Below are 26,120 nucleotides of genomic sequence, written 5' to 3'. Positions count from 1 at the left end.
CTTAAGATATGGTGTACATACCAGACATGAGATGTCATCTCAGGCAGCTTCAGATACCAGATTTCAGTAACAGGTGTTGGATTAGGAAGAGTGATGTGTATTCATCTCCCCTTGATGCCCTCTCTGTCTTTCTATGAAATGTGAGCTACCCTGTTTTGTGGGGGATGGCACCTCTTACAAAGTGTTCCTGTAACCCCTGTAAAAAATCTTGTGCCAGAATATTTAACTACTCTCCAAGATAATGATTGTGGATATGTTCATATAAGTCTCTGGTTTTCTGCTGAATCATGTTTCCAGCCAGAGTTTCCTGTGCTGCCTTTTCAGAATTCATTAAGGCTTTTATTGCTCATTTATCAGTATCAGGCCTTTTGCATTTACTAAAACTGTGAAATGAATTGCTTTTATTTATTTCCATATCAATTTAAGTTGATGGTTTTAGAAATTATTAATTTAAAATTTATCTAAATCTTCACTTTTCTTGGATCTATCCTAAGCAGATTATTAAACTATTCATTATACATTTATTTATATTATAGTATCAAGCCACAGTGTTCTAGAGCTAGTAGGACTTTGAGAGTAGTTTATTTTTTTTAATAGAAGGAAAGATCATTTGTTTTTTTCCTAAGGACTTCCAGATATTAAATTCTTTGTTCTTTGAGAAGCTAGATTTTTTTTTTCCAATGTTAGTGCCTCTCTCTCCTTTTAGTTAATCCCATTTCAATTTTTTTTAGTGTTTTCTAGGAATGAAAATTAGTATTATTTATTACAGTTGTGAAGTAGGATTGGTAGCTCAGAATCCTATTACCAAAAAATACCACTAGAACAGAAGTTCCTTGGGTTATAAATATTTCTAGGTGGTAGTATACATTTGATATAGGTGCACAGTATTCTGGTTTCGTAGAATTTGGACAGTGTCTTAATGGGTTTGACCTATCAACTTTTCCTGAAGGCCAGTATTGAAGATAACTAGATTTCAGATATCTTAGCTTCTTGTGATTGTTTTCAGTTTGGTTTACTACATCTTGATAAAGGCAGATAAATGTTAATTGCAATTGACTGTGTTTTTTTAAAGTAATTTTCTGCCTACTTTATAGATAACAAAGAACTTCAGTGTATATGCATGTGTGTGAAATGTTTTCTGATAGTGAATATGAAATTGGGAGGGCAAAATAGGCTAGAAATCAAATTCTGTGTTCAGCAATCAGAATGAATTAGTAAAGTCTCCATTAGGGAATCAGGAGTAAAAAACATTCTTGTTACTCACACCCACTACCTATACTTGGCTCTCTTTGTCCTTTATAATATAAGGTGAGTACAGACTCTGTTGCTAAAGGTGAAAATTTGTTGGCTGTAGAAAAGTCTTCATACTTTAATATTGTCAAATAGTTAATTTTGTGATGGGTCACAAGTATCAGCATGTTAACAGTAAAACTCCTAGCTTCTTTAGAAATGAAATCCCCAAGAAAATGTTGCCATTAGGTATTTGTTCTTATTTTAACCTAGTTGGTAAATGTATTCTACTTGTTTAATGCTACAGTGTCTATTTTAGTAGCTTATAATAAAAATATAAAGTTTTATATAACCATTTTAATTCCTTGAATGATTGAATTATGTTCATTATATTTTGAAAGTAAGTAAAAATATTAATTTGGAATATGAAACAGTAATTACTTTTTAATTGGTGTAGTAATGTTCTCTTAAGCATAATTTTATTCTAAAATTGTCTCTTTCTCTAAAGAGATCAGTCTGATAGAGACTAGCTTTTGTTTCGCATACCTCTAGTCAGTTCATTGTCATTCTTCTGCTGAAGGGATCTTTTTGACTTGCACACATATTTGATGTGGCACCCTCTACTTACCATTGTTTACTGCAAAGGAAGTCCGTTACCCTCTTTTGCCCTTTACTGCTTCTCCCATAATGCAGCTATAGTTTTGGGAGAATACACACATTAAATTATTAGTTGTATGTCTGAGAGTCAGTGTACTATCATGGTTAAAATGGGGGACTCTAGCAAATTATATGGGTTCATGGCCGTTCTTTGGCACTTATCAGATATAAAACCTTGGACGCATCAGATACATGACCTTGGGCAAATTACCCAACTTCTGCAGTTCTCAGTTTTCTCATCTAAAAATGAAGACTAAATAAGTGAATATGTGAGGATTACATACATGTTACATAGTTACTACTAAGTAAACTATGAAGATTATATAAATACATTTTAAAGCATTTAGAATGTATTTCCTGACATATAGTAAGTGGTCAATAAAAGTTATGTAATTATAGTTACGATAAAGTATTTTCAGTGACTGTGTGAACCAGGGGTCCTGATTTGGTGTGAGAGTTTCAGAGAATGGGAGAAAGAGCATTCTAAGCAGAGGTATCATCTTATACAGAGGTCCAGAGGTGGAACCGTCCCAAAGAAAAAGAAAAGCAAGAAGGCTAAGTGGTTATCTGAGGAGGCTTCACAAATAGCGGAAGAACAAAGAGAAGCAAAAAGCAAGGGAGAGAGGGAAAGGTACATCCAATTAAACTCTGAGTTCCAAAAAACAGCCAGAAGAGACAAGAGGGCCTTCGTCAATGAACAGTGCTTAATAATAGAAGAAAACAACAAAAGGGGAAAGACTAGAAAGCTCTTAAGGAAAATTGGAAACATCAAGGGCGCATTCCACCCAAAGATGGGCACAGTAAAGGATAAAAATGGTAGAGAACTAGTAGATGCTGAAGTGATCAAGAAGAGACAGAAAGAATACACAGAAGACCTGTATATAAAAAAGATCTTAATGGTTAGTCAGCCAGAGTCAGACATTCTGGAGGGCCTTAAGAAGCATTGCTATTAGTAAAACTAGTGGGTGTGACGAAATTCCAGCAGAACTATTCAGTCCCTAAAGGATGATCCCATCAAGGTTTTTTCTTTCATTATGCCAGCAAATCTGGAAGACCCAGCAGTGGCCACAGGATTGGAAAAGGTCAGTCCTCATCCCAATCCCTGAGAAAAGTAGTACCAAAGAATGTGCTAACCATTGGACAGTTGCACTCGTCTCCCATGCTAGTAAAGCTATGCTTAAAATCTTGCATGCTAAGCTTCAGCATTATGCGAACCAAGAACTTACAGATGTCCAAGCTGGGTTTAGAAAAGGAAGAGGAACCAGAGATCAATTTGCCAACATGCACTGGATTATAGAGAAAGGAAGGGAATTTCAGAAAAACATCTATCTCTGTTTCATCAATTATGCTAGAGCCTTTGTGTGGATTCTGACAAACTGTGGGAAGCTCTTAGAGAGATGGAAATACCACACCTTACCTATCTCCTGAGAAATCTGTGTGCAGATCAAGAAGCAACAGTTAGAACCCTGTATGGAACAAATGATTGGTTCAAGATTGAGAAAGGAACACAACGGGGCTGTCTGCTGTCACCCTGTTTGTTTAACCTATTTGCTGAGCACATCATGAGAAATGCTGGGCTGGATGAATTACAAGCTGAAATCAAGATAGGTGGGAGAAACATCAACAACCTCAGATATGTGGATGATACCCACATATCTACCCATTAATGGCAGAAAGGAAAGAGGAACCAAATCAAGCTGAGGCATAAGGTTTGTGTTGAATTTTGAGAAAATTACTACAGCAAAATTGTGTGTTAAGGTCATGATCTCTGGAATCTTGGTCTGTATCCTTTAGGATACAGGAAAATTAAAAAGAGATATGAGAGTAAGAAAGTAACAGATTCAGTGTAGTGGTTATGAATGTGACATCATAGTAAAATATTGGTTGAGGGAAGTCTTCACCTAGATTTTTATACCTGATTTTCCTGTCTGTATGCTTGCCCTCTTAACCTGGCAATGGAAGTTAACCTACTTTTCTTTACCACCTATCATTGTCCTTCCAGGCATCCTCCTTGTTGATTATATTAAAAGTTTTTTGTTTCTTGGACTTTCTCTCATTTCCGAGCATTTATCCATGCTGTCTCTGATGCCAGAGTTTGCTGCATCACCCACCCCACACACTTTGTGTTTTTTGTAATTAAAAAAAAATTAACAAATTTAAATATATGCTCACATATTACTTTATAATAAGATCTTTCAGTCTGTTTCCCTCAGTTTAAGTTAGATATTTCCTTATTTGTGTTCCCAAAGCACCTATACAGGTTTTCTTAGAACAATTTTTTGTTTACAGGTGTTTTTCCTAGCTAGACTGTATGTAAGCTTGTTCAAGACTTGGAGCTGTTTACTCAGCTTTTGTGTTCATTAGCACAATTTTTGGCATAATTCATATAGTAAATCCTTAGCATGTTCACTGAAATGTAAAGAGAGATCAGTCAGGGGCCTAAAAAAAACTAGTCCGAAGCTTAAACTAAGAAGATGATAGGAAGAATGGCAGAAAACGTGAAAACCATGTGAAAAATGGATGGAACGTGATGATATGCACAAAGGAGAGAACAACTTGGAAAGTCAGTTTTAAATATTGTTGATTAAAATGTGCTTCTCCTCAGATAGAAATGTCCTAGCTGCACTTTAAAATATGCGGCTGGAACCTTGGGAGACAGATTTCAAAATCAAACTACATTTGTTTGCTATCAGGAAAAGGACCACTCTGCCATGGATTGTGTTTCTATTCCCTGGGAATAGGATTCCATGCCTGAGCCAACATTTCCAGCGTACGGACAGTAAATGATTTTAGAGTAAGTTCCTCCCAGAGGTCTTGGTGAAAGAAAACTGTGCAAGATTAAATATCATCTGACCTACCTTGGATATGGTCTGTTTTTTACTGTTTCTCATCTATCTAAATTTTATTTTTAAAGTTTCACTTGTAAATTGTTCTAGTGTTGTTTCTGTGACCATTTAAAAAGCTCCAGGCCTTTTCTCCTTTTCCTTCCCTTTTGTAATTACCATTCATCCCACCTGGATCAGGGGCCACTTTACCAGTCTTTGAAGTTGTTTGTTGGTTAAGATTATCTCGAGTTTGAGGTTTTGTGAATTCTTCTATGATTATTTTGACTTAACTGCGTTTGGCTTTGAAATATTATATTTAGATGTTAGGAATGTTAGACCTTAGGAATTCATGGCCAGTCCTAATTAAGTAATGAATATATTTACTGGAAAGATCCAGCCAACTTAGTGCTTCTCTTCCGCTTCTCAGTTTAATTCCTCTGTACTACATTTTGAGGCCAACTCTCTCTCTTTTTTTCTTGCAGTGGGGTGAGTGTCAGGCTGATAGAATTAGTGTATGCTAACCTATGTAATATATGTATGTATGTATGTGTGTATATATATATTCTGATTAGCGCTTATGGAATCAAAGCAAATAAAAAATGTCTTAGTTACCTGTTTTAGATCTGAGTTCAAAAAGGCTTAAGAAACATTGCTTTTGGTAGTTACGTATTTCATGTGTTTTTCTTGGTGAAATCTCAACTTTTGCTTCTCCTTTGTTAAAATATCTAGTATGACAGTTGAGGAAGAAGGTGGTCAGGTAAAATGGATGTAAACCCTTTGTATGTTTGCTTGAAGAAAGCTGAAAATTATATGTACCAAATATTTGAACAAATTTTATATGTAATGTATAGTGAAGCATGATATTGTTTTTAAGTTAGTTTTTAAAATTTCTGTTTACTGAGTTGACTTCTATATATATGGTATAACCAGTAATTTTAATATATTTTGGCCTAGTGTTGACATATCCCCTTTGTTAAAAAAGTAGATTTCTAGGTTCCTTTGATTCTTCCTTGTTCTCTTCCAGGGGGTAATGTGAATATCTTACCCTTTCATATCCATCCATTCTTATATTCATTAGTGTCAGCACTCTCTCAAAATACACCCTTTAACTATTTCTCCATCACTTCTACCATACCACTGTATTGTGAGCCACCATCGTCTCTCACCAACCTGTTTCCCTGCTTCCACTCTTGTCCTCCTCTTGTCCCCTCTTGTCCATTCCTTACAGCTTAGCTGCAGTTATATTAAATGTATACTTACAGAAAATATGCCAAATTATGTCACTCTTAAACCGCACCCCAAATCCTCTTCTTTTTTTTTTTTTTTTTTTAAGCCATACTGTGAGGCTTGCAGGATTTTAGTTCCCCGACCAGGGACTGAACCTGGGTTTCAAATCCAATTCAGATGAGTAGTCAATGGGAGCTAATTATAGCAATGATAGTTCCTAGTATTATAGTTGATAAAATAATAATGAAGATGATTGGGTTTATTAGTTAGGGAAGGACATGAACCAACATTTTCGGTGTACAAGCCTGATAGTTTAATTAGCTGACCTTACTACTTCCTGTTAAAGTCTGAGCAAAAGCTACTCAGCTAAATATGAACTACAGTCTGAAGATGACTTCTGCTTTGTTGTATGTTTTTAGGGAATAAATCTCTTGACGTGTGAAATATAGAAAGATACTTTTAAAGAAACTATTAATTTGTTAAAATATACTTAATCTTCTTTGGGCAGCAGACTCCCTGATGAAGTTATTCTGTAACTCTGAATGTAATTTTAAGGGCTAGAATCCCATACACCTATCCACCAACCGCCTAAATAGTCCCAACAGGAAAAAGAAATTTTTTTTTTAGATGAGTTTTGTTTCAGCAAGGTGACAGTGGAAAAAAACACTTTATAGTCTGCAAATTAAGACTCTTTACACATGAGATTTAAAAGATTTGTTTTGAAAAACTTAAGGATACATTTAATTCCCTTTAAATCACAATTACTACTGAGATCTAATTCTAAAAAAGGAAAAACACAGGAAAATGGCATGAAACTTACAGAATTCAAAAAAAATTCAGGAGAGTACCAGGATATCTCTCATCAATTTTACATACATAAGTTAACTCAAATGGAGGCAGAGTGAACTCTTCTTTTGACAATTCTGATATAACATTTGTTATAAAAACCAACTAATAGACTCTTAGAATTCTAAAATTAATTGTACAGAATAAAAAAACCTCATTCTACAATAGAATGGTTCCAAATTGTAAAAGGAGTATGTCAAGGCTGTATATTGTCACCCTGCTTATTTAACTTATATGTAGAGTATATCGTGTGAAATGCCAGGCTGGATGAAGCACGAGCTGGAGTCAAGATTGCCGGGAGAAATATCAATAACCTCAGATATGCAGATAACACCACCCTTATGGCAGAAAGCAAAGAAGAACTAAAGAGCCTCTTGATGAAAGTGAAAGAAGAGAGTGAAAAAGCTGGCTTAAAACTCAACATTCAAAAAACAAAGATCATGGCATCAAGTCCCACCACTTCATGGCAACTAGATGGGGAAACAATGGAAAGACTTTATTTTCTTGGGCTCCAAAATCACTGCAGACGGTGACTGCAGCCAAGAAATTAAAAGATGCTTGCTTCTTGGAAGAAAAGCTCTGACCAACCTAGACAGCATATTAAAAAGCAGAGACATTACTTTGCCAACAAAGTTCTGTCTAGTCAAAGCTATGGTTTTTCCAGTAGTCATGTATGGATGTGAGAGTTGGACCATAAACATGGCTGAGTGCTGAAGAATTGATGCTTTTGAACTGTGGTGTTGGAGAAGACTCTTGAGAGTCCCTTGGACTGCAAGGAGATCCAATCAGTCCATCCTAAAGGAAATCAGCTCTGAATATTCATTGGAAGGACTGATGCTGAAGCTGAAGCTCCAGTACTTTGGCCACCTGATGCGAAGAACTGACTTAATGGAAAAGACCCTGATGCTGGGAAAGATTGAAGGCAGGAGGAGAACGGGATGAGAGGGAGGATGAGATGGTTGGATGGCATTACTGAGTCGATGGACGTGAGTTTGAGCAAGATCCGGGAGTTGGTGATGGCATGCTGCAGTCCATGGGGTTGCAGAGTTGGATACGACTGAGCGACTGAACTGAACCTAACTGAATTTTGTACAAAGAGGTTTTACTCTTTTGAAAGCAAAACTAAACGTGTAAAATGCCTAGACAGAAGAAGACAAAAATGTTCCTCTTCCTTCAATACCAAATTTGCCCAGATTCCCTGGGTGTTTGCCAGAGGGAGAAAAAACACAAATATGTAGCATCTCAGTTTCCTACAAATTTAACAAGGAACTTGACATATTAAGTGATTATTAAATAGCTTGGGTGATTTCAACAGGCTTGCACATCACATTTGGCCTTTAAAGCCTGCAGTCTATCAGTTTACCCTATCTACTGGTAAATGGTAGTAACTACAGTCTTTATTCTGAAATGAGAAGAAATTGTTTATTCTTACTTACAGTGGCAAAAAAATACACTTATTCATAGTGTACCAGATGGATGTTGTATTTGATGAATTTTCCCCTCAATTTTTTGGTGAAAGCATGTAGTTCCTGTGTGTTCAAGTCTTTACAAATCTCTCCTGTCGTGACATTTCAGTTGACTCTGAATTACAAAGTGTACTACTAGGGATAGATAGACACATTGACCTTAAGTAAATAACCTGTCAGTTTTGGAAGTTTTATCGAGATCATGTTGGGGGGAAAAATTAGCACAGATTTAGCAATTACCTTGATGAGTGCTCAAAATTACTAATATTGGATGTGATAAAGACTTAAAACACAAGAGTAAGCAGGTTATTTAGTGAAGATCATAAATTTACACTAGGATGATGAATGAAAAATTTATCCTACTGTTAACATGAGTGAGAGCTTGTGACTTGAGATAAAATTTCCAGTATGCTATTCATGGGCTCAAAAAGTGCTTTATCTCAATAAACTTAGCTTATCAGTGAAGATGATATACTCTGGAAAACAGCTAGTTTAGAAAGTAGATATAGTGATGTCAGAGACACTCCTGGATATGAATAAGAATCCTCAGATACTTGAGGATTATTCATACTGAATAGTAATTATTCATATTGAATAATATTGAAGATGCATGTGAAGATTTTGAATGTTTAAACCCAAACATGTTTTAAAAAATCTTTGTATGGGAAAATATTTTGGGTTGCTGTTTTTCAAGAATAGTAATGTTTTTTCTTTTAAAGGAATTGGAATCTTTGCATACAACAGAGCTTTAAGTTTCTCCTCTTACTTTCAGGACCTGCAAGTAAACATTTACTACTACATTGTTGCGAGTTTCTCACCTGTCCCCTTAATCCTTAGTTGACCTGTTTCTTTATGTTAGCAATACTCCCTTCATTTTATGTTTTTTGCATAGGAGTAAGGTAAAGCTTGACATTTTCCAAAATATTATTCTTGATAAAAGTAATATTTTTGTTTAGGTGACAAACAGCATGTTTGGTGCTTCAAGAAAGAAGTTTGTAGAGGGGGTCGACAGTGACTACCATGACGAAAACATGTACTACAGCCAGTCTTCTATGTTTCCACATCGGTCAGAAAAAGATGTAAGTTAACTGGTTAAGCTGTATTTACATAGTGTATGTCTGTTTCTTTCCGATTCCTGGAAAGCAGTTTATGAACTGCAGGGTACCGTCTTTGGTTGAGTGACTCTGTTTTAGGCACAGTGGTAGGCCCTTGGGATACCAGGATGATGAACTTTCTAACATTCTAATTGGAGACAAAATGTCATATGATTCTCAGGTTGGGATATGGTAATACTGTGCTAGGAAGTGTTCAAGACATGAGGTAAACATGATATTACTTCTGGATCATTGATTTTTAAAATTTGTGAAATAAGTTTTCCTATTAAAAGCAGCACTTTTATAAAGAGCAGAAAGCTGATTTGTACAGATATAAAGCTTTAATGGCAGGCTTCAGTGAAACTTCCTTTGCTTTGTAATATTCTGGTTATAATCCTAGACCTCAGATAGGAAGACATCTCTTCCTATCTGAACACAGCCAAGCCATAATTAGCAAGTTGATAAAGTTTTAAAAATAAAATCCATTGTTATTTTCAAATTCTGGTAAGCTACTTTAAATTATATACTGTATACTGTAGTCGAACCCATTCTTGCATTTTGTACTTGCCAAATTTTTTCCTCCCCTTTCAGACTTTTGTAAACTTGTTATTTCTAATTTCCCTATCAGTATAGCAATTTACTCTAGGTTTTAACCTAATGAGATTCTTACTGATGTTTTAAAACACTTACAAAATTCTAAGATATGTAACAAATGCCCTCATTTTTCATTAAAGTTAATCATTAGTGAATTACTTCCTATATCTTTTAGAATTTTACAAATAGGCTTACTCAAGGTTTAAGCTAGAATTTTGATGGGGTTTGGTTTTGTTTTTCTATTTTGATGTTACTCCTTTTTGTTTATTTGACAGTTGTGTCATTTTGGCAACTAACCATTAAATGCATTATTAGGACTCTTCAAATTCAGTGTTTGGTGGTTTTCTTTGTGTAGTTGAGTAGCTCACAGAATAGTGTCATCTGATTAATTTTCTGTTATTTTACTGCCTTTCTAGCTATTTGCTATTTGATGTAAATTATAATTAAATTTTTTTTACATAAATTTCTAAGGTTAAGTTTTGATATTACAATTAATAATTTGGGATGTCTTTCTGGTAGCATCATTGCAGAAACTGATTTGTGTGGTGTGTTACTGTGATTGTACAGTACAAGTTAAGATTGATGCAAAAATGGTGGTGCACTATTGCTTATTGATAAAAAGCATTCATTCTGATCAGGAAGATAAGAAGCTGTCTAACTGAAATTATTAAAGCATTTGCAGAGAATGAATGACGGAGATGTTTGTCTTCTAAGGAACAGAAATACTGTATGTCAAAATTTTTTAGTCAGAATTATTATATACATGCATATATATATATGTTGGTTACTACTCCAGATTACTTGTTTGTCACGGAAATAACAGAATGATTTGCTTCAAAAAAACGTCTTTTAAAAATTAATAAAGAAGGTAGTAAGACATAGGGATTAAGAATTTGGGCTCTAACACATTACAGATATGAGTTTGGGTCTTGGCTTTGCCTATTAGCAAAAACTTCTTTAAGCCTCAGTTTTCTCATCTGAAAATGGAGATAATAATACTGTAGGCTACTTATGAATGTCTGCTATTGCTGAATCTTTTTTCATTTCAAAACAATACAGAGATACTGCACAAATTTTAGAAAATATGCATGGAGCAGGAAGAGGAGAAATTACCTGTAATGGTGCCAGTTGGGAGTAATTTACTGCTAAACTTTTTGATTTTATACTTCAAATATTTTTATTTAAAAATATATTTAGTTGAATCTCTGAGCCATATTGACATATTTTTCACTAGAAAGTTTGTACAAATTTTTACTGTCATCAGCACTCTCTGTGCCCTTAAGAATACCATCTGTTACCTTTAAATTTTGCCAGTAGACAAAAGAAACTTATTGTTTTAATATAATGTGCATTAAAATATTGCTGAATTTACACACACACACACACCAGTGGTATTTTTTTTCTGTGTAATTGGCCATTTTCATTTCTTCCTTTGTGGATTACTGCTTTTATGCCATTTTCTATTTCTCTATTGAAATGATAGGTCTTATTTATTTGTTAGTGTTGCCCATGTATTAAGATTATAACCTTCTGTTATTTGTCACAAATTTTTTTTTCAGTTTTTTGCTTTCAGACTGTGTTTTTTTTAAATATAAGAATATTTATCATTTTTATTGCATTTGACTCATACATTTTGGGTGACTTTATGGTTTTAATGATTTCTGTATTAGAGGCCATACCTCCGGAAGACTTTTCCCAACTACTTTCTTCTAGCACTTTTGTGCTTAGTTCTTCACATATAACTTCATTAGAAATGTATTTGGTATAGAGATGTGAATTTGTGGTGCCAGATTACCCTCTTGCTGCCCATACTCACTAAGGGTATCTGGTATTCAGTTGTCCCAAAACATTTTTTTATAGTTTAAGTCACAAGTTAGAAGACTTTTCCATAAAGAGCCAGATAGTAAATATTTTAGGCTTTGTGGGCCTGCTGCTGCTAAGTTGCTTCAGTCGTGTCCGACTTTGTGCAACCCCATAGACGGCAGCCCATCAGGCTCCTCTGTCCTGGAATTCTCCAGGCAAGAATACTGGAGTGGATTGCCAGTTCATTCTCCTAGAGGCTAAATAAAGGATAATATGTAGGTATTTATTCAACCATTTAAAACATGGAAAACCATTCTTAATTTATGCATCCTATAAATATAAGCACTGTACTGGATTTGGCCTGCATTCAGTAAATTGCCCACCCCTGAGTTAGACTATTCATTTAGGCTAATTGGAATGCAGGTTGTTTCTTCATCATATGCATGATTGTAGAAGTATTTGGGAAACTGTTCTTTGTAAGATTGTGTGCTGATTAAATTGCTAAGTATTTCCTTAGGACTACTTCATATTTTCCAAGATCTCTTATTTCAAGAGATGCCTGTACGTGTATGTGTCCTTTTATAGAATGCTGAATTTCCTGGTTTTTAGGTATAAAAGTAATTTTATAAATATTGTAGACACATTACTTAAATGTTTTCACAAGATTAAGTAAATCATAGGCAGATGCGAGCTTGATTTTTCCCTTTCCCTTTTTTGAATTTTAGTGCTGCCATTTATTAGCTCTGGGGCTTTCGGCAGTTGTGGCAGGGGGAACTTACAGAAAATGAAAAATATTCATATAAGACATAATAGACAACTCTTTGGGGACAATATAATCTAAGCAATTTAGGGTTTCTTTAAAAATGTATCTGTAATAAGTGTAATAAACTGCTCACATTTTCTAATCTAAGTCTTTGTTGCACTCATTTGATAACTTAAGCATAAGCATTTTGGAAGCACAAACTTGAGGGAACCCCTTTTTCCTTGTTTTAATATGTACTGTAGAGACATACAAAATGTAGCACCTATCCATCCTTACTTTTAAAAAAGTAACTCTTAAAACCTATTAGAGTAAGCTACTTCCCACTTTGACAAACAGCAACCATTTTGAACTCCTACCTTTCATACTTGTGTTGCTGCTGCTGCTAAGTCGCTTCAGTCGTGTCCGACTCTGTGCGACCCCATAGCCGGCAGCCCACCAAGCTCCCCCGTCCCTGGGATTCTCCAGTCAAGAACATTGGAGTGGGTTGCCATTTCCTTCTCCAATGCATGAAAGTGAAAAGTGAAAGTGAAGTCGCTCAGTCATGTCCGACTCTTCGAGACCCCGTGGACTGCAGCCCACCAGGCTCCTCTGTCCATGGGGTTTTCCAGGCAAGAGTACTGGAGTGGGGTGGCATTGCCTACGATTTCTCTCGGGCCAATTAATAATTGATAGTTTATTAAAATCTAGCCTAAAATAAGGATACAGTCTATCACCATTATTGTTGTCATCTTCATGATTAGTATTTCATTACATATGGAGTCATGCTGGCTCACTCTCCAGCTCTTTGAATTTGTTTCTGTCTCAGGAGCTTGCACTTTTCACATAGTTTTTTCTCACTCCATCCATGTACCTGCTGAAATATTTCACATGAGAAGCCTCTCTGATCACTCTTTTCCTAAGTAGTCTTGTACAATATCAGTACTACTCTTGCTGTACCTTCTAACTTCTTTCTTGCACTTTAACAGTTATAACACCAATCTCTACCTCATGTATGTGTTTATTAATTATTTGTTATCCTGTCTACTGCAGTAGAATTCGTTTAACAAAGGCAGGGAGCTTGCCTCTCTTGTTTACTGCTGTGTTCTTAGAACTTACAATAAGGCCTAGGAGATAGTAGGCTCTTACTGAGTCTTTGTTGGAGAAAGGGAAGGAAATGAGTTGATACTGAAAATAACAAAGTTAATGTTATTTGCGGATGATATGATTGTTTACCTAAAAATCTTTCAAAATAACCTTTAAAACCTTAATAGAAAATTTGAATGTATATAAATATGTCAGAATTTTATATGACAGCAGTAACCTAATAGAGTTAAATGTAAATAAATCAGACTCTAAAGAAATTAGAATTAAATATCAAATCATTTGAAGGGAATGTTCTAAAATCTCAATTTCATTGACATTTAAATAATCTTCAGACTGTATTTTAAAGATAAAGTTCTTTTTATAAAAGGGAGTTAAAATGATACACTTAAAAGGTGTAACAAACTTTGAGATATCTACAAAAATAATTGCAATATGTTTATTCATTAATAACAATCATAAAAATCCATAGTCAGAAAATACCATTTCATTCTGTCATAGTGGTAGAGAGGGTCTTTTGTTGTTTTTTGATTTTTTTTCTTTGTTTGCTTTTAAGTGTAAGAGTAGTCATTGTCTGTAAGGGAACATTGAAGTAACTTGCTGTGGAAGCATAATGAATACAAACTTTGTAGAAAACGGTTTAGCGGTACATATATTAAGAGCCTTTATCATGCCTTTCTATAAATTTGTGCTTTGACTCTCACGTAAAATTTAGACAATATAAAGATGTTCATTACCATACTCTTTTTAGTAAAGATTTTAAGTGTTAAATGTTCCATTGGAATGTATTACATTGACTATTTCAGCATATATTATACTTTTTAAAAATGTTATACTTGAAAACTTAATGTTTTAATCAAAATTGCTTGAAATGCCTGGTAAACTCATAATTATTGGTTTGTGGTTTATAAACTACCGAGGCCCTGTGACTTAATTTTCTGCCTGCATCCTCCTTTGTCCCGTTCTTCTTTTTGTTTTAATATATTGTTTTCTCATAGTCTTTCTTTTTGTTTGCTAGATTTCATTCTGATTCAGTGGTTTCTTATTTTTTAAGTATACTGTTTTTAATTTTAAAATATTGTTCAGATTCTCTCTAGATTTAAAACTTTCTGTCCCTTTGTTTCTTTTTCTGTTTGTAGATATTATATAGTCAGAGTCATATATCTTTGCTGTTTTTGTCCTAGAAAAAAATGACAATGATAGAATTATATTGTCACCATACCTTTAAGTTTATTGTACAATGGATTTTTAAGGAACGCTTAAAAATTTATTTCACTTTTAAATTGCTTTTGTGGTCATGGAGTTTTTATTTAATAAAACTTTGCTGCATTTTGAAGTCATTTGTTATGAAGAAAATTATTTCTTGACCAAATTCATTTTAATGTTTCTTAAAATAGGTTTTGTGACTGAAGGTACATTTATTGGAGGGAATATTTGTGAGAGGTGGTCACTGTTGGGAAGCATGAGGGGGACAGAATAATTAACACTTCTTTGCTGTTATGGATTGCTGGAGCAGTTTTGCCTATTAGTAGGCAAAGGAGCCAGATTTGCCTATTATAAAGTTTTCAAATGCACATTTTGTAAAACAAAATAATTTTAGACTTTTTTGGTCATGATTTTCAGAATTATATCTAGTAACAGTGGAAATGACTTAAAAACACAGTTTCTAACTTATTGATTTCCTTGGCTTTCTGTATATTGAGCAAAAGGATAAAGGAGCTCTTTGTTGAGTGAGGGAAATGATTTGAATTACATTACTATTTCCCCTAGTTGTTCCTGGTTTTTAGTGTTGTTTTTTGACTGAAATGTGTGTTGTAGACTGAGAAATGAAGAAGAATATAATTGTTATGATGGTTTTAGACTGGGAACACAGTAACGTACTTACTGGTTGATTATGTGACATTTTAACTAGAATTAGTTTGGTAAACTTTTCTTCTTAGGCAAAAGTGACTAGGGTACTAGTGATTGCTCAGTGGCAAAAAACCTGCCTGCTAATGCAGAAGGGGCAGGTTCAATTCCTGAGTCAGAAAGATCCCCTGGAGAAGGAAATAGCAATCCACTCCAGTATTCTTGCCTGGGAAATCCCACGGACAGAGGAGCCTGGCGGGCTTCAGTCTATGAGGTCACAAGAGTTGGACTCAACTTAGCAACTAAACAACAGCAAAGTATGTCACTTGATCTAAAGTTCTATGTTTTTTTAAGACATTTATCTGTATATAGTTAACTTTCAACGTTTAAAAAAATTATGTAAATTTTCTGTTGTCTGCTAGTTATAGTTATTTGTGCCAGTGTACATTTCTTGAACATTTTTTTGTTCTTACAAATACCATTTCTACCCCATATTCCTTCATTGTGTGTTAAATCTATTTTAAAATCTGTTTTTACCACTAATATGTTTCATGAAGCATGCTTTCAGAGTTTAAAAATACATACCACTTGGGCTTCCCTGGTGTCTCAGACGGTAAGGAACCTGCCTGCAATGAAGGAGACCTGGATTTGATTCCTGGATTGGGAAGGTCCCCTGGAGAAGGGAATGGCTGCCCACTCCAGTATTCTTGCCTAGAGAATTCCATGGACAGAGGAGCCTGGTGGGCCACAGCCCATGGGATCGCAAAGAGTCGGACACAACCAAGCGACTAACACAGACCAATAGGATTGATTTCATAAGAAATTATATATTTGCATTTTTGACACATTTTGAAGTCATTTTAATATATGTTTAGCTGATCAATGCTTATTTTACTTGGATGGTTGTAAGGTTATAAACTATTAAACTGCTTTCATATTTCTGAGGAGAAGGCAATGGCACCCCACTCCAGTACTCTTGCCTGGGAAGTCCCATGGACAGAGGAGCCTGGTAGGCTGCAGTCCATGGGGTCGCTAAGAGTCAGACACGACTGAGTGACTTCACTTTCACTTTTCACCTTCATGCACTGGAGAAGGAAATGGCAACCCACTCCAGTGTTCTTGCCTGGAGAATCCCAGGGACGGGGGAGCCAGGTGGGCTTCCGTCTATGGGGTTGCACAGAGTCGGACACGACTGAAGCGACTTAGCAGCAGCAGCTGCATATTTCTGTAAAGCAGCATTTACTAACATTCCTCATGTACTCATACATAGAGAAAATTATAATATTTAATGTGTCACACTGGTAGTTGGGTCACCCTACTGCTCTTTGACTCAAGTATTTTTGGCCCAGGGATCTATTCTTCCTTTACCTTCATGGTGTATCTCCTCCTCTATCTCTCAGTGCTGAGAGGAGTGATACCTGTAACTCACTTGTGAATGTGTAACCTTTGTGAGAAAGTAGATAAAATGTCTGTTCTTTGGAGTTATGTACACAGTAAGCATATACATTTCTGGGAAAAGTAAAATTTCAGTGGTCCATTCTAGAATATTTACATTATGTATCAGTCTAAGTCATGGGTTCATGTTGGCCAGCATCTTATATGTGAAGCCTGCAGAAACTATTCTCTTTTCCTTTCTTTATAAATTATAATGATAACAGAAAATCATGATTATTAAGGCCTTCTGTCACCAACTAAAGCTTCATTATACATTTTCTTTGATCTTTTTCTTGCAAGTTGGAAACAAACTTTTAATGTGCTAAAATATTTGCGGCTATCTGGTAATAGTAACAATAATTGTACATAACAAAAGAACTTGGTCAGGCATAAAATGCATATTCTTTTAGTTTAATTGTTTATATTGTTTACCCTTCAGATTTCAGAAGGAAATTTATAAGGTTTGATGCTTCTTTAGAAAATGTGTTGCTGTATTTAAATACAGTGTTTAGTGTGAACTTAGCTATACCCCAGAAGAGTCTCCTGTGTGTCATTAGTTTAAAACTACTTTTGTATAAAAACTTTCCTGAATTTCAGAATAATTAAAACAATTCAGAATTTCAGCATGAAGACAGCAGGAAATGTATATTGTATAAGACTCTACTGTTAAAATATTTCTCCTCCTGGCTTTCTTAATGTGGTCAGTGTCGACCCCGTTCTTCACTGGAAACCAGAGTGGCCTCTGATACTTCCCTGTCTGATGAGTCTCCATCCACCTCCTTTCCCCTTTACCTCAGCCATTTCAGTAGGGCTCCCTTTTAGTCCTGCTTCTGTTCTAACTTAGTATCTTATTTCCATCGAGTTATGCTATTGGAATTATCTTCCCAAAGCACACAGTTTGATCATGTCACTTCCCGGCTTAAAACTATTTTTGCGGGGATATCTCTGGTACGCCAGTGGTTAAGACTCCAGGCTTCCAAAGCAGGGAGCCTGGGTTTGATCCTTGCTCGAGGAAGTAGGATCCTACATGCCACGCAGTGTGGTCCCGAAGAAAGTGTTAAAAATTATTTTTTCTCTTTATTGCCATAGTTAGTAGCCATCTTTGCACAGCATTTAAGAAGACCATTTACATTTGGCCCCATCATACTCTTTTTATTTCCCATTCTTCTGTGCCCCAGTGTGCATAGGGTGGGCCTTACTTCCTTTCCCTAATTACTCTATTGTTCCGTCTCTGTTGTTTCTTGTATTTTGTTTTCTAATCATGTCACTAGCTTTTATCACACTCGCTGCATATTCTTTCCCTGGAAGACCCCTCATCTGTACCCACATCAGATGTTAACACTCGACAAAGTATTCGACCCTTTTTTAGAAATACTTCCCTCCAGTGATGCTTTATACTTCCTTTAGAGCATTTACCGCACTGTGCCTTGGAACATAATTAGTTGTATTAATGTAATTCATTCTGTTCTTCCACTAGATTATAACCCTTTTTATGACATGACTCATGTTATTTAATTAAGGTGTTTTTATGGTTGCTTAATATAAGACAGGGAATACACAAACATACACTTATGCATACACATTATCATTTACTCAGTTTAAGCATCTAGCTTTTTTATAGCACTGCTACATGCAGTGCTAGTCTCTATGAGGAAATAAAAAATGAATATGACATGTTCCATGAATATAACATGCCTTCAAAGAATTTTATTCTGGGGGGGGAAAAGATGATGCAGTAGATTGAAGGGCATTGTGTACAATGCCATGCATGTACATACAATGTACATTTTATACCACGTATAAATATTTTTGTAAGTATTTTGGGTTTGTCCTTTGGTGTTGTACCATGTCTCTATGTATATGATTGTGTGTGTATGACTGTTAGATTTTTCTACCCACTTAATACACATCAATTATTTCTCTATAAAAATCAGTAGCTATTATAAAATACAAAGCTTTTCTATTTAGATAATTTTATTTTCAATAAATAAAATAATAAACTTTAATAAACTGAATTTAGAACTTAGCTTAATATATTATGTAAGAATCAGGTAATTTGAGTTAAATTTATAGAGATTGACTTAAGGTACTATCTTCATGTGTTTATTAGCCTAGTTTGCTTTTGTGTTCTTTAAGTAATGATGCTGTCATAGTTTTATTTAGAGTAATTTGGAGGAAAAACACTTTGTAGTGATCAAAAATTGATTTTATTTGCATAGTTGGATGTCATCCAGTGTGATATGCTCTTAATTAACGTGGAATTCACTATGCAATGTTTATGTTTTTCTGAAGATTGAGAAGAAATGTGGATTTGACTCACATTCTATGATATGTTGTATGTAAAGTGTCAATGCAATGTTCTGTGTACTTTCTTTATGCTCTAATATAATTAATTTGTTTCTAGATGCTGGCATCACCATCTACATCAGGTCAGCTGTCTCAGTTTGGGGCAAGTTTATACGGGCAACAAAGTAAGAATTTTGTATTTATTCTGGGATACTTTATTTAAAGAAAAAAGTAACTATCAAATAAAGAATAATACTGCCCTTGTGGGTTTATTCTAGGATTTAAAAGGAAGGATATTTAATTTTCAGTTTTCCTTATTTTACTTAGTTAGCAAAACCTCATTATTTCAGACCTTTCTAATTCAAAATCATTTGGATATAGGGTAGATCAAAATTTATTTCTGCATCTTTCATATCTGTATGTTCCTTTGCACTAGTTTTGGAGAAGATTTGCTAAACAAATTAAAAATAGATATCCTCTGTGTTTTCTATTAGAGGAAGTTAAAGGATTTTTGATTGGCCAGTTAAGTGGGTTGTTTTGCTTATGTTTTTTGGCCTTATTATTAATGTAAGCCCATACCTAGCAGTTTGTGAAATGCTCTCTTTGTTTAGCAAATACTTCTTTACTGTAGCCCAGTCTAGGTATATATAATCTCTGTTTTTGACTCATAGTTCAATACTTTTTCCATATACAAGATTTTATTTCTTATTTTGTGTTATAATAACTTTTATAGTGCTTAGCACAGTGCCTAGCGCATAGTAAGCGCTCAATAAATGTTACCTATTATTATGACATAAAATTTTTATAAAACTAAATTAAAAATTTTCACCAATTTTTCAAATTAATTTTCCAAACTGTTATATATTAAAAAGGTATATCATCTCTCTTTATGTCAGAGACTGCTGATTTCTCATCTCTTTAGTGGGAGGGGAGTGTTAAAAGGGATATAAATTCCCATGAAAAATTACAGAATAATAGAGTAACTGAAGCAGATAATATGATGACCAAGTAATTTAACCAACTTCAAATAAAACTCAGATATTTCATTTTGAACTCTTTCCCAATAAAAGGCAAATTTTGATAGATATCAGAGTAGTTTGTCATACCACTTGACCCTTCAATTTTATATTGAAATTCAGTAGGGGGAAATAGCATATTTTGTTAGAAAAATATAATTTCCATCTTATTTTTTTCTTTCCATCTTTTGTTTCATAGGCCTACTTTTGTTAATATAGAATTAGTAAGGAAAATTATTAATCACTTACTGGTATTAACAGTTTTCCTCTAGTTAAGTAGAAAACATTTTTAAAACCTTTTATTACACAAAAAAGATGTTGCTTATTTATCAGCAAATATTCATTCTCATTATTAAGGGAATATTATTAGCTAGCTGTTTTGTTTTGTGTGGACTGTTTTTGTTTGAAATCTACTACTTTCACTTTTCTGGTAGCCCTTACATTGGAAATATCTAGTTATTTTAAAGCTGCCCTTTATTTCTATAGAATCACTACAAAGAACTTAAATTGTTTTCCTTTTAAAGCCCACAGTTTATCACGGCAGAAAGTAGATAATGGAAAGGAAAAAGTTAAATTTGAGAAGCCAAGATTATTTAATGAAGGAGATTGTCAGTTATTTTACAGCGTTATCAGCTGTATGGACTTTGAAAATCTGACCTAATTTTTTTAACCTGCAAATGTGAAATTGTAATTGAGCTAAGTTAGAGCCTGGACTAGGTATACTGCTAAGTCGCTTCAGTCGTGTCCGACTCTGTGCGACCCTATAGACGGCAGCCCACCAGGCTCCGCCGTCCCTAGGATTCTCCAGGCAAGAATACTGGAGTGGGTTGCCATTTCCTTCTCCAGTGCATGAAAGGGAAAAGTTAAAGTGAAGTCGCTCAGTCATGTCCGACTCTTAGCGACCCCATGGACTATAGCCTACCAGGCTCCTCCGTCCATGGGATTTTCCAGGCAAGAGTACTGGAGTGGGGTGCCATTGCCTTCTCTGGGACTAGGTATGGAATATAGTTATTTCATTAGTATGATAAACATTTATTGACTTCTTAATTTGTGTACATGATTGTGCTGATAGTTAAAGTTTTACAAAGATTAATAAATGTGGAAAGTTATTTTCATTAGGAAAGTATTTTAAGGTACTTATTAATTTGAAAAGAAGTCATATATGACAAATATTTCCTGTTGGAGCTTAAAATAATAAATGGCTATATTACTGTAGCAATGAAGAACCAGCATTTTCAATGCATGGCTTATTCTTTTAACTGACATTGCAGGTATTAGCTTATAAAAAAGTGAACCATAGGTCACCTGGAACTGACGTGTCTCGAGTCAGGGTACAGTTATTTCTTTCTATTGCACAGGCCTGGAAGCTACAACTAGTAAAGTAAAATAAAACAGAGCCTGAATTCCTGGGCTCTATCTGTTAAGATAGACCTAGCAGGGCCAAAGTAGTTTGAACATACACCTTGTCAGAGAGAACACCAGCTGCCATTTAGGACTTGAGGATCACAGCTTCGGTAGTACAAGTAAGTCAGAAAGAGAAAACTTGAGGGGCTGACCTTAATAAAGGATGGGGAGATAGAATAAGTAGGTAGGAATAGATTGATGATGCTATTCTTATGGCAGCTAATTTTAATTGTGCATTGGACTTGATACAACGCAGTTCTTTTGCCTCCCAAGTGGATTGAGTACCACTATTAACTCTTTATTCAGATGGGCAAAGTTCAGTAGGAATTTGAGCCATTAAAATGAAGGTCTATTGTCTGTTTTTGTTCTTGGTCATTAGAGAGATTAGAGGTAGTAAAGGTGAAGAAGGTAGAGTGTCCTCTCCAAACCTCAGACTCACTGAGTTTAAACAAGAGAATGGATACAGAGCTGCTTAAAGGCACATTTTGCCAGATTTGGGTGGAAGTGATTGTGTAGTACATAACGGTACCCAGAAAACGCTGGACTTGGGGCTAGTGAGATCATGGGTTCTAGTTTAGTATAAATGTGTACAAATATGTAATTAACTTTTTATCCAAGGGTTTGTGTGACTGCTGTGCAACAAGTGGTAACTGTAGAAGCTGGTGAATGGAATCTTGTATTAAAGTTACATGATGTTCTCTACCAGTGTGTGATATTTTAGGTACATTGTCTAGGTTTAAAGACCCCTGGGCTCCCTGAAGCTGTGTACTGGATTGGAATGAACAGGGAACCAGAAATTAATTTCCCTATTTTAAGATATTCAATAACCCTATTAAAGGTTAAGGGACTGGCCTAAGATAGTAAGTGGTAGAGCCAAGATTGCCTTACTTTATACGTTTAACTTTTCGAACATGAGTTTCTTTGAAACCTGGGTGCCACATATTACTTACTGAATGTCATGAACCTGGAGGGCAATTTACACATAGTAGAAACTATAAATGTTAAATCCACAGACTCCAAGAGTCCGCTGACTAAGGAATTATGATAGCAGTTATTTATTTATTGTGTTATACCATGAGTGAAGAATTATCCCAGGATTGAAGAGTGTGGCAAATAACAAAGTTCCTGCTTTCATGGAGCTTTTCTTTTAATGAAGGAAGACATAGAATAAGCATGCAGACATTTAGTAAACTGATAATATTCTGGTAATAAGTACTATAAAAATTAACCATATTAGTGGATGAGTGGATAGGATTAACAGTGTTCAAGTAGGCAAAGAGTATCTCTGACAAGGTAATACTTGAATGCAAACCAGACTGTTGAGAAGTGGAAGTCCTTGGAAAAATCTGGGTAAGAGATTTTTCAGGTACAGATAACAGTGAATGCAAACGTTCTTAATTCATGACAATGTAAGAATGAACCTCATGTGTTAAAGGATGAATGAGAGAGCCAGTATAATGAACAAAGAAAGTGGAAGGTTAATGGGTAGCAGATGTCAGATCATGGAGTCTTGTAAAGGTTTGATAAAGAATTTGGATTTTATTCTAAGTTTAGTGGGAGGGAATTTAAGATAGTTTCCTTTTTAAAAGATCACCTTGCTATGTAGAAAATGGACTGAGTGGAAGTGGGCCATGTGATAAGAAAAAAAGAAAGGGCAATTACTGCAGCAGTCCAGGCAAGAAAATAGGGTGGCTTGGGTTAGTGATGGAGATGTTGAGAGGTAGTTAGATTTGGGATATTTTGGACATAGAGCTAATATGATTTGGGGATATGGAATATGAACAGAGAAGGATCAAGGGTGATCTCTAAGGTTTAAGACCTGCATTACTTTGTGAAAACATGCCACTAATCTGTTGTGCAAACTTGGGTTGAGGAGGAGTGTAAGGTATCTGTAGGAGATTGACACAGTTTATTCCACAGATAGAGTGCCACCTGCTGTGAAGATCCAGACAAATATTGTTTGAGAATTGTGGCTGGGTTCTAACATAGCAGCTTCTCATAGTTGAGGATGTTGAAGCCAGATTAACTTCATCCATGCCTCTCTCATATATCTAGTGCTCAGAAGCAAGCCCACTCTTCCACCAGGCATATATCTCTTGTCCTCACTTTCACACATCTTGCAGTTTTCTCAGATTGAACTGCTGTGACATTTTTACATCACCCCCCACCCCATCCCAACTCCTAGCACCACTACCAAATGCCTGACTAGGGCTCTTTCTTTATTCAGCTAATGTATACTATTCTCTAGCAAACATTTTCTGATCCCAAATTCATTCTGCTTTCATGTCTTGAGTTAGAGGCACCTTCTGTATATGCCCAAGTACACTGTACATATACTGCATATAAACACCTTGATCATAGCAGTTTGGGTTTTGGGTTTTTGATTTAAATAATCTTTTATCTCTGTAGAACAATAGGAGGGAAAGAATTCTAGGTGGGGAGAAGGATATGAGTAAAAATATGGGGTAAATTTTGATAAGACTAGGGAAATTATGAAGAAGAGTGTAAGTCAGTATGTGGTGTCTAGAAACTAAAGTTTGTGTTGGGTGAGTAAAATACTAAGTTGATTGGAAAAGTATTATGTCAGTTATATCTCAGTAAAGCTGGGAAAAATAAAGACTGGAAGAATTTTTTTGGTCTTGACAGAGCACTTTAAAGAGTAAACAAACTGAGATTGGATTTAACTATACAACAGTCTTTCTCAACCCTTACTGCTCCCCCCTGGAAACACCCACAGAGTTAAAAAAAAGTCCCACTGCCTATGAATTGCTAGACCCAGACTAAGTCACAGTTTCTGGGCAGGGACGCGGATGTTAAAGTTTCCCATATGATGCAAAGGTTAGCAACTACTATAGGAAGCAGAAAGTGTGATTGGTTGAAATTAGAGACAAATTGAATCAGTATATTTATTCATTGTTTGTGATCTTGGGCAAGTCACTTAATGCCTAATGTTAGTTCATCTATAAATTAAGTTGAATGACCTTCATCTGTAATTTAACTGGATACTCTGGAGACTTTTCTATCTCTAAAATTCTTTGATTTTAATGAAGGAAATGGCATAATGAAATAGTATACAGAGAAGATTAACCAGCTACGTGCAGGACAAGTTAGAGGTAAGAGGATATGGGGACAGGTAGGAGGTAAGAAGATGGTTGCCCTTTATGTGTGGGCAGGACAGTGAGTTAAGGAAGCCAGTTGCTTTGGGAATGGAAAGGGGATACTTGAAGACCTCTTGCATCAATTAAGTTTTCTCCCTTTTCTTTAAAGATTTCAGGAGACTCTATTTAAGTATGAGTATTCAAGAATTTGGTTGCTATTACCTTTTTTCTTATTACTTATGTCATTAATATTATTAATTTTTAGCAAAAGATTGAATAAAGTGTGACATATCATGCCATAACTATTTAAGGAATATGCTGTTAACCAGTTTGTGCAGTGGAAGTAGTTCATGGAAACATTTCTTAGGTGATATTTTGGATTTCTGAAAAATGATCAATAAAGAATTCAATTCATTTTTTGTTTAGCACCCTGCCAAATAATAGGAATCTACTTAGAATATGTTCATGTATTTCTTCTAATACAGTATTATGCTTTATTATCTCTGTCAGATTAAAGAAAAATTTGCTTCAGATCTATAACCTTTTAAACTGCTTTTTAACTGGTATTTTTTTGTGGGGGGAGGAGTTCGTTCTTTTATTTCTTATCTGTAAAAAAGGGATAAATACCTTCAGTATAATCCTTTATAAGGAGATGAAGTAGCATAGTGCTTCACGTAGTTCTTAGGTGCTTGATATATTTTATTTAATTCTGCTGTCCTTCCAATATACAAGCTTATGTATACATATTTAACATTTTCTACTTGTAGTTATTTCATGTCAGATTTTTTTTTTTTTAATGAGCTGGATATTTTATTCCCCTTTCAGCTTATATGTCTTCCAGTATAACATTTTGGGCTTCCCTGGTGGCTCAGTTCATAAAGAATCTGCCTGCAATGTGGGAGATCCAGGTTCGATCCCTGATGGGGAAGATTCCCTGGAGAAGGGAATGACTACCCACTCCAAAATTCTTGCCTGGAGATTCATGGACAGAGATGATTTTTTGTGATGTTTCTAATTTTACTAGTAAAAGTAAAATTTTCCCTACCTTGACCCTACCCCGTTGTAATATTATTAGTTTGACTCAAGCAACTCAAATTTAATGACTGTGTATTTTGTTCCTAAAAATAAATCTCTGTTTCTAGTCAGTGGTATTAATTCTATGTGTTTTAAAGGAAATCAGTTGAATTTAAAGTAACTCAGTTATTAAGTATTCAGGGATTATTGATCCAGTTTCAAATTGATGCATGCCTCTCTTTTCTCTTGATTTTCTTCCCCTACCCACCTGGCTCAATAAAATGCAGCTCAGACTATTTGAATTTATTAGCTGTTTTCATGACATCAAAATGTTACAGGAAGAAATAAAATTAAATGCTAATCTTTGAGTTCTTTATTTCATACTGTCTTCCTCTGCTTTCTTCACTATAGGTTAATTCAAGTGTGCATATCTAA

At 35.0% G+C, this 26,120-nt stretch overlaps 1 protein-coding gene across 48 annotated transcripts in view; it reads left to right on the top strand.

Annotated features, from left to right (window-relative positions):
- CNOT2 (CCR4-NOT transcription complex subunit 2) overlaps positions 1-26,120 on the top strand; it is a 121,073-nt gene that overhangs the window by 72,207 nt on the left and 22,746 nt on the right. For 45 of the 48 annotated variants that reach the window (XM_081589697.1, XM_081589693.1, XM_081589686.1 and 42 more), the window contains 2 exons: positions 9,208-9,330; positions 19,272-19,338. In XM_081589697.1, the coding sequence (XP_081445823.1) occupies positions 9,220-9,330; positions 19,272-19,338 (178 nt within the window). In that variant the 5' untranslated portion in view covers positions 9,208-9,219. The remainder of the gene's footprint in view (positions 1-9,207; positions 9,331-19,271; positions 19,339-26,120) is intronic. The other 3 variants (XM_081589699.1, XM_081589701.1, XM_081589700.1) reach the window with 1 other exon arrangement.

The sequence above is a fragment of the Giraffa tippelskirchi genome, chromosome 4 (assembly GCF_054371585.1).
Source record: "Giraffa tippelskirchi isolate mGirTip1 chromosome 4, T2T-mGirTip1v1.2.pri, whole genome shotgun sequence".
NCBI lineage: Eukaryota > Metazoa > Chordata > Mammalia > Artiodactyla > Giraffidae > Giraffa > Giraffa tippelskirchi.
This window is presented reverse-complemented; position numbering and strand designations above follow the sequence as displayed.